Genomic DNA, 17,896 nt, shown 5'->3' with positions numbered 1-17,896 from the left:
GCGAAAGACCCCAGATACAAAACACTGCGCATTGCATCATTCCGTGTGTGGTATTTCTAGAGAAGGCAAAATGTGGAAACAGAAAGCCTGTCAGGTTGTCTGGGACATGGGGTGGGAGGAGGGGTGACTACAGATGGACTCGGGGGGTTTTGGGGGGCAGAGCTATGTCCCCAAACGATGGCGGTGCTGTCTGCACGAGTGTTTACATTTACTTAGAACCCTCAATGCTCACAGTGGGCGAGGGTATGGTGTGCACATCGTAGCGCTGTGAAGCTGTGACACACACGTCGTTGTTCCCCTGGGCACTCCCCCACCCTGGGCGACCCCATAAATGCTGGTGTTTCCATCTGAGCCTCTGCCAGGACCCTTCATCAGCAGCCCAGGTGGTGCCTGGACTGCCTCCCCCCCGCCCCCCGCTTAGCTATCCTGTCCTCCCGCTGTTACCTTCCCATCAGTCTCCCCAGTGTCCCACACTCAAACTCACATCTCCAAACTTGCTCCTTTTGTCTTATGTCCCGCCCTCCACACCGAGTTCACCATTCTCCATTGTCACCTCTGGTCACCTGCCACACCCTTCCTCCAGGCCCCTGGCAGTGGCCTTCTCCTTGGTTCCCCGCCAGGTGTCGCCCCTCTGCTCCCCTGCACCCAGCTTCTTTCCCAGCACTGAGCTGCTTCCAGTCCCCAAGGGAGTGAATGTTCTGGGAGGTACCAGTTCCCAGCCCCACCTGGCATAGGTGCTGGCCACTGCTGTGGGGTCTTACTTCAAAAAGAAAACCAAGACTGTTTTTATGACTCACAAGATAACACCTGCCCTTATAGAAAACGTGGGTGGCCAGGGGCAGCACGGTCACCATCTCCGTGTCGCCCTCCCGCAGGTCTGTACTGCACCCTGGAGGTGGACTCCTTTGGCTACTTTGTAAATAAAGCCAAGACGCGTGTCTACAGGGACACAGCTGAGCCCAACTGGAATGAGGTGAGTCTGGGCGGGCGGGTCTGACCCCCGGGACTCCCTGAGGGCTTCCCTGCAGGCGACGTCACCAGCTTCCCGGCATCTCCTGGGGGAGGGAGGCGAGTCCAAGAGATGTTATCTTCCTGTTCCTAAGAATCACCCCCACCCCAGCACCATTACAAAGAAATTTGTTTTGCTGGCAGAGTGTCTGGAAAAAGAACTTAGAAGGGCTTTTTATGCCGCCTGTGTTATTACTCAGTGTTTACTTGGGAGGTTTCCAGTGTTTTTCTTCGGAAATTGGAACAAGCGCTCCACTCTGTGACTCTCTCGGTGTCTGGAAGCTGGGGCTCCACCTGTGGGGCTGGGTGAGCTCTGGTGGCCCCACTCCCTGGGCCTCGCTGGGCTGAAATGAACTCTTCTCAGCATCACAACTCTGGTCACTAGCCGTGCCTCCTCCGTAGGATTGAGGCCCAGAGAGCCACAGAACCACCTGGTCCTTGTCGCTCTGGGCACCTGTGTGGTTGATGTCTGTGGTGACGGGGGGTGGGGGGCACAGCCAGGGGAACCCATGGAAGAAGGCTTTGTTGGGGTGGGGCATGACCCAGCAGAGGCACAAAGGGAGGGGTTCTGGACACTGGGGAGGTTCCAGGTGCAAGCCAGCCAAGGGATCAGGGACCGAGCATGGGGGGAGGGCCGTGCATTTGGCTTATCCAAACTCTCCTGTGTTCCCGGCACTCACACCCTCCCCACCCCATCCCCATTCAGGCTCAGTGATACCTGCTTCTGCCCGGCCCCATCCTCCTCCATTTCCCCACCAAGACCTATGCCTGCAAAAACATTGGTGTGAAATGTAGAATTTACTGGAGATACTGGGGGGTGACGGAGAAAGACTGCACACCCTGAAGCAGTCAACTTGAAAGCTTACGGGAGAAATCTTTCCTCCTGCATCCCCCTTTCTCTCCTGTGTCACCTCCCTGGGTTGATTTGTTTGTTTCCTTTCCGATAGACTTTATCTATATAGAGCCACTTTCAGATCCACAGCAAAACTGGGCAGAAAGGACAGAGATGTCCCTGTCCCCCGATGTACACAGCCTCCCCGACTGTCGGTGCACCCACTTGGGACTCGTCATAATCAGCGAACCTGCAAGGAGACCTTGTCATCCCCCAGAGTGCACAGAATGTCTGCATTTATAACCGCCCCCCTGGAGCTTCTGCTGTAGGGGGCACGGGGACTGCCCTGTGAGATGCTGGGTTTTAAGGCGCTTGGATTTGGGTTGAGAGGCGCTCAGGGCCTCCAGAAGCCTCCAGACAGGTCCACGGCATGATGCTCACGGGGAAGTAGCTCTGAGGGTCTGCATCGCAGGACAGAAGTGAGGAGGGTCTTGATGCACAGAGCCTCCTGGGGCAGCAAGGAGGAGCCACGGTCCAGGGGCCGCTTTGGCTGGCAGTGCCGACCTCAGCCGCTTGCTTGGACCTGCCTGTTAACTGGGGACTTTCCTTCTCTCTCGGGGCTGCAGGAGTTTGAGATCGAGCTGGAAGGCTCCCAGACTTTGAGGATACTGTGTTATGAGAAGTGTTACAACAAAACGAAGCTCACCAAGGAAGACGGCGAGAGCACAGACAGGATCATGGGGAAGGGCCAGGTCCAGGTGAGGCCGCCGCCACCATTCCCTGCGGGTCCTCTCAGCCCCCAACGCTTACCCATCATCGTCCGCTGGCCCCCGTACCCGCTTGCCCACCTGCAGATGCTCTGTGTTCTTTCCCCACTTGACACTCGGCGACACGGAGATGGGGCAGCGGGGCATAGGGAGGCAGGCCCAGCTCCAAATTATCCCCTGGGAGACCTGGGCTGGCACCTTCCAGGGTCCTTTTCCATCCCTCTGCCTGTCTGTCTGAGTGTCTGTCATGCCTATCTTGTCCCCAAAAGGAATTTTGAGTTCCACCTGTTTTTCCAGCGGGGCCACAGTGCATCCACGGCCTCCCGAGAGCCCCCAGCAGGCCACTGAGGTGGGGCCGTGGGCTGCAGTTGGCAATTCGGAGCCACTTCTTCTTGGGAAAGCTCAGGAATCTGAGTCTACCCACCTGATGTCCCCTCTCTGGCTTCTAGATCCAGGTTCCAGGGGATGCGGTGTTTAGAGCAACCCCCAGGAGTTGGCATAGAGGCCCCTGGTGGGCCGAGAGTGTCTCTGCAGGATCAGTGAGGGGTCCCCAGGTCCTCAGGGAAAACCGTCCGGGTCCTCGATCCTTCCAAAGTTGACCCAGGCCCAGAAGCGCCCTGCCAGCTCTGGGACTGCTTGGCAGACAGGAGCTGCGCCACCTGCCTTGGGTTTCTCGCAGCCACACCTGCACGATGCCTTCCCTGATGAGAAAGCCCTGGTGCCCTCTTTCCTTATGGGCATCTGACCAGACCCAGCTACGCAGGTTCCTCCCTGCCCTGCCCTGGAGGTGAGCACTGCCTGCTCCCCGCTCCCCCTGGTGCCCCAGGACCCTCAGATGAGGCCTCCTGCCGGTCCAGGTGCCTGCGGGAAGAGCGTCCTCTTCAGGGAGCCCCGCCTCCCTGGTCTAGGGGCAGGAAGTGAGAATCCTTGCAAGCAGGAATGACGGGAGCCGGTGACTCATCCCCCAGTGGTTCGTCATCCCTGCTGGCGAGCTTGGGAGTCCTTGCTTGGTGGGGGCCGCATATCCCAGGCCACATATCCCGCTCTGGCTAGAGCTTCCTGGGAGGTGCACACTGCCTGTTCCCTGCCTTGGAAGCTTATTAGGGAACTCACTGGGTCAGGGTCTCCAGGGACCCATTTACCTTGAGACCAGGTCTAAAAGCAAAAATGCTCCTCTGACCACACTGTTCTGCCCCTAACACCTGCCTGCCAGCTGGCACCGCAGGGTGGCTGGGGGCACTCCCGGCCATACAAAGACACGGGCAGAGGAAGCCAGTGGCCCCCCACCCTTCTTTGGGGGGCAGACACGCAGCCTCGGCCAACTGCACAGTCGGAACCTGGGTCTGGGCTCTCCTAAAGTAGGGGAGCCCAGGGTGGGAGAGGACACCAGCCCAGGGCTAAGGTTGGGGTACCTGTTGGGGAGCAGGGCAGCAGCCTCACCCAGCACAGGGAAGACTGTGCTTGCAGCCCCTCTCGGACAGGGATGGTCCAGGAAGGCCGGCTCCTGGTCCAAGGCCACTCGGGGCTGTCCTGGACTTGAGACGGGCCTCCAGTCCTGGGTGAGAAGGGGATGGCCCCCCCTTGCTCCCCGTGAGCCCCAGGTTCCATCAGGCCAGTCTTGGTAGAACAGGGCTTCTGGGTGGAAGACGCAGAAAGGCCAGCCGCGCTGTTTCAGTTGTCTCGCTCCTGGGGTCTCGACCAGGGACCTGTGACCAGCAGGGCCGTAGCACGTGAGCTTGGCGGACCGGGTGCCACTTGGGGTGGCTCACAGGAGTGCTGCCTGGTCTTCACCACCTTATAGTTCATGTGCATTGACTCCTCTCAGTGATCTTGAAATCCAGCCCCGGGTTTCTACGTTGATCTCGTTCACCCTCGTGGCTTTACATGGAGGCCCGTGGATTCCAACCCCACAGACACACTGTCCTGCTCTTGTGGCCGTGAGGCGGTCTCCAGGGGTTGCTCTTCCGTGAGCATCCTGGCGCTGGATGCCTTTGGTGCCGCCGTGTTTTGGCATCTACCTCGTGCCAGTCGTAACTAGTCCTTAGTCTTCACCATCTACCGCTGGAGGACAGCTGGTGCCCCCGCCCTCCCCTCCGTGTCTACATCTGCCCCCAGCTAGGCATCTCTCACCCACACCCAGGCCCTGACTGCGTCTTGCAAAGCCCCAAGGTGAGCCGACAGGCTGGGTGCCCGGCTCCTTTTCTCGGCTCTAGTCCCACCAGCCTTTGACTTGAATGTGTCCCCCACCCCCTGGAGTCCTGGGGAATGGCGAGTTTGAACCCGGGCCTCTGAGCACTGCCTGGGTAACAGGGGTCTCAGAAAGGAAACCAGGGAAGAGCTGGTGCTCGTCTTCCTCCTCCATTGAATTAAGCCCTCTTTGAAAACCCTCTGGCCTGGTACATCTGGATGGAAACAAAACATTTCTTTATGCACGTAGCCTGTGTTCTTCAACAGTCTGGGGGTGCTGCGTGAAGAAGTGAGCAGTGAGGTGGGGAGGGGCAGTGAGGGGAGTCTCCCCACGTCCCTGCTGCTTCTGCTGTCTGATCCCAGCCTGCATTTCCCCATCCGCGGTGCCCTGAGCATGCTTCTCAGTCAGAGTCCTTTCAGTAGGGCCCAGACATGCGATGGAAGGGGATGGAGGATGTGGACTCTGTCAAATATATATATATATTCATGATCTTGTGAAACCAGCAAGGCAGACTTTGTTCAGCGGTGCTGTCGAGATAGGTGTGGGAGCCACCACTGGGGGGAGAGAGATGGGCCTCAGCTCTGAAAACGACCAGGTAGAGTGGGAATTTACAGCCAAGGGGCGGGGGCGGGGCAGGGGGGGTGAATTTACCAAGAGCTTTAATGAGAATAGTAGTAAAACAACATGGGCGTAGCGGAGGGCTCACGCTCAGCCGACCTAGTGGGGTTCTTGCCGAAGACGGGCCTGGGGGAGCAGACATCACCAGGGCGCACCGCAGGCACGAGGGGTCTGGTGAGGTGTTGAGGTCGACTAGATATGGGGGGGGGGGGGGGTTCCTGCTAAGCTGACTCAGCAGGATTCTTACTAAAATTGGGTGTTTGAGGACATGCCCCTGGGACAAGACCAGACCCAAAGGCATTCCACAGTGACGCTGCAGTGGGACAAGTCACCTGAGTTCTCTGCTTTCCCAGCACAGGTAAAGGTCGTGTTTACATTGTACTGCAGTCTGTTAAGTGTATCTCGCTGATACACCTTAAAAACAAACAAACAAAACAAAACAAAGTGTGTTAAAAAATGCTTCATTACTAAACGATGCTGACCTTCATCTGACGGCCCAGGGTTGCCACAAACCTTCATTTTGTAGAAACACAGCGTCCGCGTCGGCGGAGCACACAAAAGCGAGGGGTGCCTGTCACTGGAAACCAGCTGGGAGGAGAGACTAAGTCTCCCGGCCCCACTGCACCTCCTGGGACCGGGGCTGTGTCACAGCTCCGCCTGCCCGAACCCGCCTCCTCGCTCGGGGGGCCGTGCATGGGGGCTTCGGCGTCAGCAGCTGCTGCTGTTACTGTGACCTGTCGTCACTGTCGTTGGGGGAACGGCAGGCTCCGGTTCCACCCCCTCATCTCTGCTTCAGTGGGAGACCTGGGCGAGAAGCCTGGCCCCCCAGCCACCGTCGGGGGCGGGGGCGGATCCTGGACTGGCTGGAGGGGCATCTGTGACTCAGACTGTGTTGTTTATGAATTGGGATCCTCAGAAGGAAGGAGGAAGGCAGTCAGGAGGTGATCATGCTGACGGCCTCCTGGGACCCCAGCCAGGCTCCTTTCCCCTCCTTTTTCTGTCTGGAGTGTACATCCTCCAAAGGGGCGTCTGTGAATACCCGGGACCAGCCTTTCTGAATTGGGGCTTTTCCCAGTAACTCCAGGTGCGTTCTGAGCTGGGCCACATGGGAGGGGCGTGCAGCCCCGCAAGTCCTGCTGCTGGGGGCAGGGGCATGCCTACACCTCCACCTGTGCCCCCCGGCCCCCATACACACACCTTAACTCAGCCCAAGTGTCCGAGCAGGGCCAGGGAGAAGTCCAGGACCAGCCAGAAATCAGCAGGCCCCGAGGGGCCCCTCCGAGGGTCCAGGGATGAAATTGGACATGGCTGTCTGGGCAGGAGGTGTCAGAACCATCTGGGGAACTAGGTCCCAATCCCCAGGTTAGGGCCCTGATCGTCTGTTTTTAATCCCCCATATGGTGTTGGTGAGCTGTGGGTTCAGGACCCACTGGTCCGGCTCTCAGGTGACTGTCGTGGGTGAGTTGCCAGGTCTTGCTTCGTCCCCAAGAGGTGGAGGTGCCCCTCCAGAACCCGGGGTGGGTGAGCCGGTGAGCTCAGAGCATCAGCCACGTCCTAGAATTTTGTCTTCTCCCATGTCCCCTGCTCTCATGTCTCTGGGCTCACAGCTCAAATTCCTGTGGAAGCATGAGAGTTGATTTGTGTGTGTGTTTGTGTGTTTTATTCGAGCTTCAAGGGTGAGAATGGAGCCTTGGGTGTCTGATTTGACCCTTGCTTTATTCGAGACTGCCGCTCGGGGCTGGTCTGCTTGGGATCAAGGAAGCGGGAAAAGGAGTGAAAGATGTGGGGCCAGAGCTGAGAAGCAGGAGATGACAGCGGGAGAGCGGAGCCCCCTCCGGCGGGGATTCTCTGGCCCTCTCCTGGAAGACCCCCTCCATGGAGTGGCACAGTCATGTAGGCTCGGGCAGCGGGCTGGGGAGGCCCCTACCTGTTTGCTGCTCTGTGCTTTGAACCAGCCCTTGAGTGAGCGTGCCAGCCTCAAGTGTTGCTCGGGGCCGACGGAGCGAAGCCGCGGGACTGAGGGGCCATGTTATTCTCACGCTGCTTCCGCTCTCCAGGCTCTGTTCCCTGGAGCTGAGCCAGTCTGCAAACGTCCTTCCCACTAGAGCCACCACCCGGGCTTCCTCCAGGCCTGGGGGCCCCATGAGAAGCCATCTGGCAGCACCGTGGCCCAGGTCTGCACTCTGGGGGCCAGTGCACACCCCGGACCCAGGGGCCAGGTGGCGGTCGGGCTGGACGTCGGTGCTGAGGGCAGACAGTGGCACCGAACCCCCTCATCACTAGGCTGACTGGCCATGCTCTGGGGGCAGGGTGTTCTCCACCCAAGTGCAGCTGAGGCAGCGCCTGCTGTGATGGGGTCAGCAGCTCAGGGGATGCCGGACCTCAGAGAGGGGGGCCCCTGAGCATGTCCAGCCATGAGGCAGACTCGCCAGGCGGATGTATGTTACTCAACATCTCCAAATTCCCCTGCAGGAAACCGGCCACTTGAGAAGGAAGCTTGGCTTTTCTGGGCTTTAGAGAAAATCGTAACACGTTGGAGTTCCTGTCACCCATTGGCTGGCGGTGGGGATATTTTTTTCCATAAACAAACAAGGAAAATGCAGGCGTGATGGGAAGCTGACCTCGGTGAGGCTGCAGGGGTGGGGCTTCCCGGGAAGCGTGGTCAAAAGGCAGCGGAGGCCAGGAGGCCGCCGCATTCCTGTGTGTCTCCCATCCTGCCACGCCAGCCTTTTGAGCACCAGGGCCGGGGATGCGAGAGACGCCATGCGTGGCCGCACTGCAGGGCCTCCTGCGGCTCTTCGACCCGCGCTGGGCGGGCCAGAGCCGGGCCATCTCCTCCGAAAGGCACCTGTGTACTCGCGCCACCGCCCTGTGGACACACATCCGAAGCCTGTTGTACAAGGGCAAGGTGGGCCTGCGGGGGCCGGGGGTCCCTGGGTGGGCCGCACCAGGCAGGGCCCCCCGCCCTGTCCCTCTGCTTGTCAGCTCTGGGTGCTGAATCTCCGTCCTGGGAGGAGAGGGGCCCAGTGATGGCCGTTCTTCAGAGGGAAAGGGGAGGGTGTCTTTCTGCTGTGTCTCTCTGTTTAAACTTCCACTGGTGGAGGTCAGCTGTCCCTTTCCTTGCGAGCAGGAGGAGCTGTGCCTTCCGAGGAGGCCAGGACACAGGAGTTGGGGCAGAGGTGGGGAGGGGGGTGACCAGCAGTGCACTCCCTCCTGCCACACCTGGCCTGGTTGAGGGCAGGGACTTTGCTGGCCTGGAGCCACAAGGGCCATGGTGTCACCCACCTGCAGCCTCCCCGGAGGAGGTGTTACCCCAGCTGGGTGCCCCGATTCACACTAGCCGGGAAGCACCACGTGGGAGTGCTTTGTGACTGGTCTCTGCTCACAGACCTGCCCGGTGGGGTGGGGCCTCTGAGGACCTCCAGGGACAGAAGGACACCTGTGACCACAGAGTCCCCGAGGGAGATGCTCTGCCTCCCTTTGTCTGTGTCAGTCTGTTTCAGGTCCTTGGGCATCGTGACCAGTGGACCTAGAAGGGGTGGTGGGGAGGGCTCGCCCCCAGGCGTGCCTGTGCTGACCTCCATGCCCAGCGGGTGCAGGGAGAGAGCTCAGGTGCACGCACCTGAGAGATAGAGGCAGCTGGGCCTCGCCTTCTAGCCATCTCAGCTGCTCAAGGCCCAGGCGGCTGTCACCTCCCAGGTCCCTGGCACTGGATAGACATGCGGTGCCTGTCCCAAGTGCCCCTCTAGACCTGGCACTAGTGCCATCAGGCGTGTGTGTGCATGTGCGTGCACTCCTGTGCAGCAATCACGAAGCATGGTACCAGCTCTTAAGCAGCTTTGTAGCAGCAGAAGTGAACCATGGCCTGAAGCAGGCATAGAAATCACAGAGCGCCGTATGCGGAGTGCCGGTTACGTGGTGCCCTGACCTGGCTTCACACCAGAATCACCTGGGAGGTTTCTGGCTGTGTGGCCGGTGCAGCTCTGCCAGGCACCCGGGAGACAGGCTTTAACCAGAGCTGCCAGGTGCTTACTCGTCCAGCCCAACCCGCTGGTATAGACAGCATGTGCTCCCCAGATCAGGGGAGGTGGCGCCCTCATGGATGGGGTTGGTGGGGGGGTCACGTGGCCCGACCAGGAAGGTCGGGGCATCTTACAGCAGCCCTGACAGTTAGGTCCCAAGGACTAGTGCTCAGACAGTCCTTGGAGTGAGAGGAGCGCAGAGAGCCTTCCTCCAGCCCCCTCACTAGCAGCGGGATTTGGAGCTGGGCTCTGGGTCCTTCAGGGCCTTACCCTGAGTCATGGGTCTGGCCTGGACTGAAGATCCAGACCACGGGGCATGCTAAGGGGAAAGACAGTGTCCCCAGTTCTTAGATGACATGCCCCCAGGAAGATGCTGTGGAAATCAGACTCCCCAAAATGTCATCTAAACCAATTGCTCAGCCCCCTCTGAGCTGCATGAAGCACCTGTGATGGTGGAGGGGGAGCAGGATGGCTCCTGGCCCCTGGGCTGCAAGCTGGACTTGAGCTCCCATTGGGGAGGGACAGAGGCAGGGGCAGGGGCAGGGCCTGAGCTGTCACTACCTTGTCCCCAGAGTGAGCCCAGGCTCAAGGCAGCCAAAGTCTGGGGGCAGAAGGGCTGTAAGGTTCCTGGGGTTTCTAGCATGTCCTCTCCTCTCTCTGGACCCTCTGGGCCTCTGGTTTGAGGTGCCAGCTGAGACCCAGCTCCAGTCTGACTTGGACATGGAGGAGTAGCAGGCTTGGGCCGCTGCCTGGCAGGGCCTCTGCACAGACCTGGGGGCGTCTGATAATTATGACCCCTTGCTTTCAGCTGGATCCCCAGGCCCTGCAGGACAGAGACTGGCAGCGGACCATCATCGCCATGAACGGGGTAGGTACCCACAGGGCTGTGTGGGCAACCACTTCCCCCAAAAGGTTGGGGTGACCTCGGTTTCTTCCAAAGCAGTCGGAAGGAGGCTAAGCCCGAGCCGGTGGCTGGAGAGGGGCAGAGGCCCTGCAGAGCAGGATCGCCCGGGGCAGGGAGGTGCCCGTGCGGTGGCTGGAGCGCCGTCACCTGCCAGGCGCTGAGCATCCCTCTTCACGGGACGCTCCAGGGGCATCACAGGGCAGGCAGGGCCTCAGCCCCGGGGTCTGCCCACAGACACTGAGACCCCTCATTAGCCTTTGGTGCCCCAAGAGTGTTTAGACCTCAAAAAAAAAACAAAACACTACCACCCACCAAAAGAGGTCTGGGCATATGGGACAGAACGTCGATGTCTGATAGATACTTCGTGGATTTCTGTTATGTCATTCTCTGTACTTCAGTGGGGCTTTGTTGTTGCTGTTGTTGTTCCTAGGACTGAATAAAAAAGAGAAGAAGTGAGGTTGTGGGGGGAGGTTCTGTAGAAGCCAGTTCTTAAACTGCCCCGACTGTTCCTGGCTCTTGCTGAGTTGGACCAGGGGCCGCCCACACCCGTACCTTCGCCTGCTCGCCCGGAGGGTGGGGAGAATTGCCAAGTCCCCGGGGCCCCTGGGAAACCAGGCTGTGAGGACCAGAAGGGTGAGAGGGCTGTGCCCCTCCTTCCCCCTGCAGATCGAGGTGAAGCTCTCAGTCAAGTTCACCAGCAGGGAGTTCAGCCTGAAGAGGATGCCTTCCCGAAAACAGACGGGTGTCTTCGGAGTCAAGATTGCCGTGGTCACCAAGTGAGTGGTGAGGGGCTGGGGTGCACGCGTCTCTGTCCCCAAGAACCGAGGGCACCCCCTCCCGGTGTTTCCGGAGGAAAGAGCGGCTGTGGGTCTCCCGCTCTGTGCAAGTCACTGCAGGGGATGCCTTGAAGCCCATGCGGCACTCTGGGCTTGGCCGCCTCCCATGTTTACATCAAAACTTGTCCCTGTCAGCTCAGGAGTGTCCCATGCCTTCCTGTGTGGTCCCTGGAGCTTCACTTGGCAGGGTTTTCTTCCCTGTCTTAGAATTTGTCACAATAGGAACTCCTATACAACGATGGCCAGTCCTGCCCCTGTGTCACCAGTCAGTTGCCAGGAGAAGCTTCTGTGTTGGTCTGAGGGCAGCTCTCGGGGACACAGGCCACTGCCTCCCAGAATCCACTTGCTTCCCCAACTTGGAATCTGGCCGGGCCCCTGACCCCGCTGGTCGTCAGGCTGGGACCTGTGCCAGATGGTCCCGAGACACATGATTGTGTCTAAAGAGTGTTCCCCACCCCCAGCTGCATCCCAGCCTCCTCCTGGCACCTCTGGACGGCCCTAGGCAGGAGCAAAGAGCTCTCTGTCGGCAGGTACCCCAAATAAATGCCGCTCGGGAAAGCGCCTGGACTCCCAAATACAGTCAATAAACTAGACTGAAGCTGACCCTCCAGATAGCACATGTCCGGTTTTGGAAGAATTCTTACTCCGGCATCCTCCCTGGAGGTTCTGGACTTGTCTCTTGTCCTGAGGACGAGGTGGAGAGAAGGGTGTAGAATCAGAGGCCCGAGCACAGACGTGCGGCGGCCTCGGGGAGTCGGGCTTCTGGCTGGACCATTTGCTCTGCACAGGGCTCACCTCTCACCCAGGCCCGGAGAGGTCAGGGTTCGCACCCCCAACCCGACTCAGAGACCAGACTACCTTCTGGGACCCCTCTGGCCACCTGTTAACCCAAGGCCTGGGGCTTCTAGCTGACGTCCTGTGGCCCACCCCACTTAGAGAATTCTCCTGACCTTCCCCTCAAAGATCATGCATGAGTTGTAGGCCATCCAGCTCCTTGGAGCTGTTGGAAAGGCCCCATAAGATATGAGCAGTGATAGCTGTGAGGCTGCAGGGCGGGGGGAGAACACGCGGAAGGCTCTGTGTACCCTGAGTCTGGGCGCTCTCGGCACCCCGCTCCAGGTGTGCAGGTGGGTGAGGGGTCTAGCCCCACCGCGGCCTGAGCGGGGCTGCCGGGCACTCAGGGCCTTCCCCTCCCCCCACAGGAGGGAGCGGTCCAAGGTGCCCTACATCGTGCGCCAGTGCGTGGAGGAGATCGAGCGCCGGGGCATGGAGGAGGTGGGCATCTACCGTGTGTCCGGCGTGGCCACGGACATCCAGGCGCTGAAGGCGGCCTTTGACGTCAGTGAGTGTCGGGCCAGGCCGGGCGGGATGGAGGTGTGGGGTGCAGTGCCCGTGCCGAGACTCCCAGGCGCCCATTTATTTTACCAGGAGAAGGAAAGGGTTATGGGAGGAGGTTGTGCAGAGGCCCGTTCTTAGTCCATCCTGACCCCGCGTGCATGGCTTTACTGGGACTTGTGTGGGGCGGCCCCACCTCACTCTGGGGCTTGGCCTACTTGCCCCAGGGGTGGAAAGGGGGCGCCAACCAAAGCCCAGGGGTCAGTGTGCTCTGAGTGAAACCGCCCCAGTTGCCAGACGAGGACACAGAGACCCCAGGGTGGAAGGCCTTCTGCCTACGTACTCCAGGGCCTGGAGCCCTGGATGGCCGAACTCCTGGGGTGGGGTCGGGGTCAGCCATAGTTCCAGCTCCCTTTGGGCAGAAGCCTGGGCCCGGCCCGTAGCTCGGAGGGCAGAGGCGATTTGGGACCCACACGTGGGCTGTGCTCTCTTCAGATAACAAGGACGTGTCGGTGATGATGAGTGAGATGGATGTGAACGCCATCGCCGGGACGCTGAAGCTCTACTTCCGAGAGCTGCCCGAGCCCCTCTTCACGGACGAGTTCTACCCCAACTTCGCCGAGGGCATCGGTGAGCGCGGGCCGCTCCCACCTCCTCTGATCCCTTGGGTGGGGGTTACGGGGTCAAGGGCAAGGTGAGGGGACCTGAGTTTCAGCCCAAACCTGCGTGTGGTAGGGGCGCTGAGAACCAAGCTGGTCCTCTAGGGCTTCTGCCTGTCCTCAGAGGGCTGCCTGCTGTCCCCATCCCTCCAAGTAGCCCGAGAGGGTGGAGCGGCCGGAGCCACCGTGGACACGTCTGGGTGTGTGGGGTCCTAGAGGCCGCCATCCTCCTCGCTAACCCCAGGTCCTGGCCCTATCCGGTGGGACTTTGAGCCCAACCTGACCCTAAGTCCACCTGGAGGGTGGGGGGCACCAGCACAACCTCCGCACCGTGACTCCAGGGCCGCTCGGCAGAGGACCTGGTCCCCCAGGTGCACAGGGTAATGAGGGAGCCTTGGGGCCTCGCAGCCCCCTGCCCAGCGGTCTTCCTGCTTCATCGTGCGCCCAGCTTCCCATTCCTCGGGCTCTTCTGAGTGGAAGACAGGAATGGCCGAGTTGGCCAGGAGGGGCAGCCTCCTGCCGCTGGTCCCTCTGGAGCTGTTGACACCTTTGAGCTTCAGAAAAGGTGTTCAGGGTGGCCAGCCCCCCACACCAGCTCCCACCACGGGGTCCTCACTGGAGGCAGGGCTATGTGAACCAGGGTGATGACGGGCCTGGACCATCCTGTGTCCTGCGACCCCAGGCCCTGGGAGAGGCCTCCAGCCCATGTTAATCCCCCTGCCCCCGCCTGCAGCCCTCTCAGACCCAGTTGCGAAGGAGAGCTGCATGCTTAACTTACTGCTGTCACTGCCAGAGGCCAACCTGCTCACCTTCCTCTTCCTTCTGGACCACCTGAAAAGGTAATGACAGCCCCTCTGGGGACCAGAGCCATTGCCACCCCATCCCTCTCTGTCACGGCCACTCTGCACCTCAGCCTTAAGTAAAGAGGGAGGGGCTACAACCACAGCCACGATGTGCTCCCCTCCCCCCACCCGGGGTTGGGCCCCTGCCGACCTCCAGTGCTCTTCATCCTGGGCCCCTAGACCGAGGGGAGCCAGAGTGGGGTCTGCTTTCAGCATAGCCAGGGCAAGGCCCTCCATCCCTCTCAAGGTGGCCTGGGTCCCCGGCTGCCCCTGTCCCGGAGGCAGTGTCACAGCGGCCCCTCTGCCCCGGCCCTCTGCAGGGTGGCGGAGAAGGAGACGGTGAACAAGATGTCCCTGCACAACCTCGCCACAGTGTTCGGCCCCACGCTGCTGCGGCCCTCGGAGAAGGAGAGCAAACTCCCTGCCAACCCCAGCCAGCCCATCTCCATGACCGACAGCTGGTCCCTGGAGGTCATGTCCCAGGTACCAGGCGGCCAGCCTGGCCCAGGGGCCTTTGCCAGCCCCACCCCAGGTCCTGGTGGTGGTTCCTACCAAGTTGTACAGGGGAGGTGGCCGAGTTGTACAGGAGAGAGGGACTCGTCCAGGGCTACGAGGTGGGGAGGGGCAGAGAGGGCCCAGGCCACTGCTCTTCCCTCTGCACCTCGCTGGCTTCACCTGTATTTGTGAGGGGAGCGCTGGGCAGGAAGACCTCTCCTCTGAGCCGCTGTCTCCCTCCTGCTCTGCCCTGGCAGGTCCAGGTGCTACTGTACTTCCTGCAGCTGGAGGCCATCCCCGCCCCGGACAGCAAGAGACAGAGCATCCTGTTCTCCACGGAAGTCTAGGGGCCCCACTCCATCTCCAAGAGGCCAGCACACAGCCTGGGAACCTCCAAGGAAACGGGCCATCCACAGAGCGGGAACCGAACCTTCTAGAGGAGTAATTGGGCCACCCCTCAGGGCCGGGCTGTCTGCCAGGAGAAACTACCCAAGGCAAAAGCCCAAGGGGCCTGGACGGTGCAGGGCCCCCAGCCTGCGAGCTCCGGGCTGGCCTCAGACTGTGGTTTTCCACGCCGCCACCAGAGGGCGCCCCAAGCCAGCACATCCTGGGCGGGGCCAGGCGAAGGGAGTGGTTTCTATGAATTTAACTTATCAAAGTTGAAAGATTTCTACTGGATCACCTGTCAAGATGCACCCTCCCCGGGGAGAAGGGACCAGGAGCAGATTCCCTCACTACCGTGTCTTGAATAAACACTGCTGCTGCTTCATGCCTGGGGGCCGGGCCCCGTCCCGTGTGGGTAGGGGGAGCGGGGGGGGGGGGGGCATTTCAATTTCCCAGACTTAGAAGTTCTACTCCTGTCTGTCACAGGGTTTGAAAAGCTAAGTCTCCACTGTGTAGCGCTTGACCCCTTTCACCGCCATTCTTCTCTTTCTTTGTAGAAGGATCTGTGCAGAAATGGGTCGTCTTCCCAGTCTGTCCTGTTGCTTTGTGTTTGCTGATCGAGTGCCCCTCGGAAGGCAGCTCCCCGCGGAGCCGTGTACCGTCCAGGACCGGACACCAGGGGAGGGAGCCCAGGCTGCGCACTTTATGGCTAGTTGTCTAGGGGGAGCGACCCCGCCCCCTCCCCACTGCCCCGCCGGGCACACGCGCTCAGAGAGGCCCCAGTCTCCGGCTCTCCCTCCCCCGGTCGTCCGCTACACAGATCGCTACATCCCTCGCTCTCTGCTCCACACACTCAGCAAACTTTTGTAAAGGTTTCCTCAGCAGCAGAGCTCGCCAACAGCTTGTTTTAAACTTTGATCCGAATAGCCTTTTGATACTTGAAGATTTTTAAGTTTTATACATAGTTTCTAATTTTTTTCCTAACAGATGCAGATACCTAATAAGATGTTAGAATGTACCCTGTGGACAGTCCATGTCCCAGCGGCATCTTGTCTTCCTCCAAACGCCAGCTCTGTTGGCGTCAGGAGCCGCTTCTCAAGTCTCCTGAGCATCTGGAGTCGGGGGGGGGGGGGTTAGGAAGCGGGGGGTTGTGGGCCAAGGGGAGCCCCCATCCCGGAGCAGGTGTGGGGACAGACGCACCTGCTCACCACGCACCTGTGTGCAAGCCAGGACATTCCATCTGACTTAGAGGAAAGAGAACTGGGGAGGCCACTGAGTATTTTGAGGAAACAAGTCCGTGAAGAATTGTATCACTTTTTCCAAAAAAGGATGGAGGCGAGGAGGAAAGAAACTGAGAGGCCAGGTTTCCATGCTGGACTTGCAGGAAGAGAGTGTGTGGCTAACCCGGAGGAGGGAAGCGGTGGCATGACTCAGGAAAAGGCATTTGCTTGTCACACGATGACACCAGTCACAGGTGACACTGTCCCACGATCCTTCCTGTGTCCCCAACGGGGTGGGAAGGCTCAGCAGATGTGTCACTGGGCAGCTGCTGCCCAAGCTCGTGGCACGTGGCGAGGCCACATGCCCCCCACTCTCCCCTCTGCTTGTGGACCTGCCGAGGCAGGGAACAGAAAAAGAAGTCACTTGAAGGTCTTAGTCTGCACACCGTATTTATTTAGTTGTACTTTTTCTTGCAAGAAGAGCAGACTCACCATTGTAAAGCAATGCGGCCCTCTGGGGGACGCGGGCAGGAGCTGGGTCCTCTGGACTCGGGGTTTCTCAGGCCTCCAGCACCAAGCCTCCTCTGGCCTGACTCCCCAGCACCATCCAGCCCGAGGGGAACGCACTTTGCTTAGAAAAGCTTAGACCCTGCCCTTGTTTCTGTTTCCCTGGAGTCTCATGATTTGCGTCTGTCGCATTGAAACTGGAAAGCAATCTCTCAGTGTTGGTGCCAATTTTCATTCCCTCCCACACCTCCTTCCCCTTTGACTTTATTTATGTAGGATGAGTGCTGTTTAATGGTGGAATGACCACTCTTTTCCTGTGTAGCTGGCAGAAGCCCACCTTCTCTGGGCCACAGTGGTGGAGGTCACTTTGGGTCCCCAGGCGCCCGTGTCACCTGTCTGACACTCAGGCCTGAGGGTTGGCAAAAGCCAGTGGCCGGGTGACGGCCTGGAGTCCAGACGTGACCTTGCACGAGGCTCAGAGGCCAGACTCCACAGCCCTGGGCCCTGGGTCCGGAGCAGTGAGCTCGGAGGGCAGCCCGGCCTCACGTGGTGGGTGGCTGGTCTTGGCATCTGTGTGTCTGCTTTTGAGCTCGGCCGCCTGTGTACCACCGTGGGGGAAAGAACTGCTGACCCTTTCATTAAACTTCCCTGAGACTACCTGTGTCAGTGGTGATGGCTTCAGTACAAAGAAACAGGGTGATCAGAGCCTCTGGGGGTCCCCGGAGCTGCTGGGATGGGGTCGGGAGTGGGCGTTGGAGCTGGGAGAAGCAGCTGGTGGGGTGCAGAGGCTGGGTGCCACAGTGGCCTCCATGGAGATGGTGTGCATCGCTGTGGACAGGCCAGGCCCAAGGGTCTACTTGTCCATGGGCATCACTCCGAGAGCATGTGGGGCGGTCTGATTTGGGTCGATCAGCAGAGGGGACACTGGCCATGCCAAGTCCAGGGGCAGGGAAGTTTCCAGCCTTTCTGTTGCTTGCAGACGGGACATGGGTCACTTTTAGCCACCACCAACCTGGCACACGGTCACCTGCCTGGACTGTAATTCTCCCTCCAGCTGGCCTCCAGGACCACTGCCTGTGGAGCCTCACTGTGGCCGTTTCCCTGAATGGATGGTGTGGTGTGTCCTGGAGAGAGACAGGAATAGAGGGCAGTGGCCTTGAGCTCAGTGCCGCCCTTCACTGGCCTGTGGTGACCTGGGGGAGGTCACACCAAGGACGTGACAAAGATGCCCTGGGATGCACCTCCATCCTCGGGGTCTCCAAAGGCTCCAGCTCCCCTT

General features: G+C 60.0%; 1 protein-coding gene across 1 annotated transcript in view; it reads left to right on the top strand.

Moving 5' to 3' along the window:
- Positions 1-17,274, top strand: part of BCR (BCR activator of RhoGEF and GTPase) — an 88,301-nt gene extending 71,027 nt beyond the window's left edge. Inside the window, exons 15-23 of the mRNA XM_031442309.2 lie at positions 876-973; positions 2,467-2,598; positions 10,244-10,303; positions 11,006-11,115; positions 12,378-12,517; positions 13,006-13,140; positions 13,903-14,008; positions 14,332-14,494; positions 14,764-17,274. Coding sequence (XP_031298169.2) covers positions 876-973; positions 2,467-2,598; positions 10,244-10,303; positions 11,006-11,115; positions 12,378-12,517; positions 13,006-13,140; positions 13,903-14,008; positions 14,332-14,494; positions 14,764-14,853 — 1,034 coding nt within the window. The 3' untranslated portion in view covers positions 14,854-17,274. The remainder of the gene's footprint in view (positions 1-875; positions 974-2,466; positions 2,599-10,243; positions 10,304-11,005; positions 11,116-12,377; positions 12,518-13,005; positions 13,141-13,902; positions 14,009-14,331; positions 14,495-14,763) is intronic.
- Positions 17,275-17,896: the final 622 nt, after the last annotated feature.

The sequence above is a fragment of the Camelus dromedarius genome, chromosome 31 (genome assembly GCF_036321535.1).
Source record: "Camelus dromedarius isolate mCamDro1 chromosome 31, mCamDro1.pat, whole genome shotgun sequence".
Classification (NCBI taxonomy): domain Eukaryota; kingdom Metazoa; phylum Chordata; class Mammalia; order Artiodactyla; family Camelidae; genus Camelus; species Camelus dromedarius.
The sequence above is the reverse complement of the archived record's forward strand: the minus strand, read 5'-3'. Positions and strand labels throughout refer to the sequence as shown.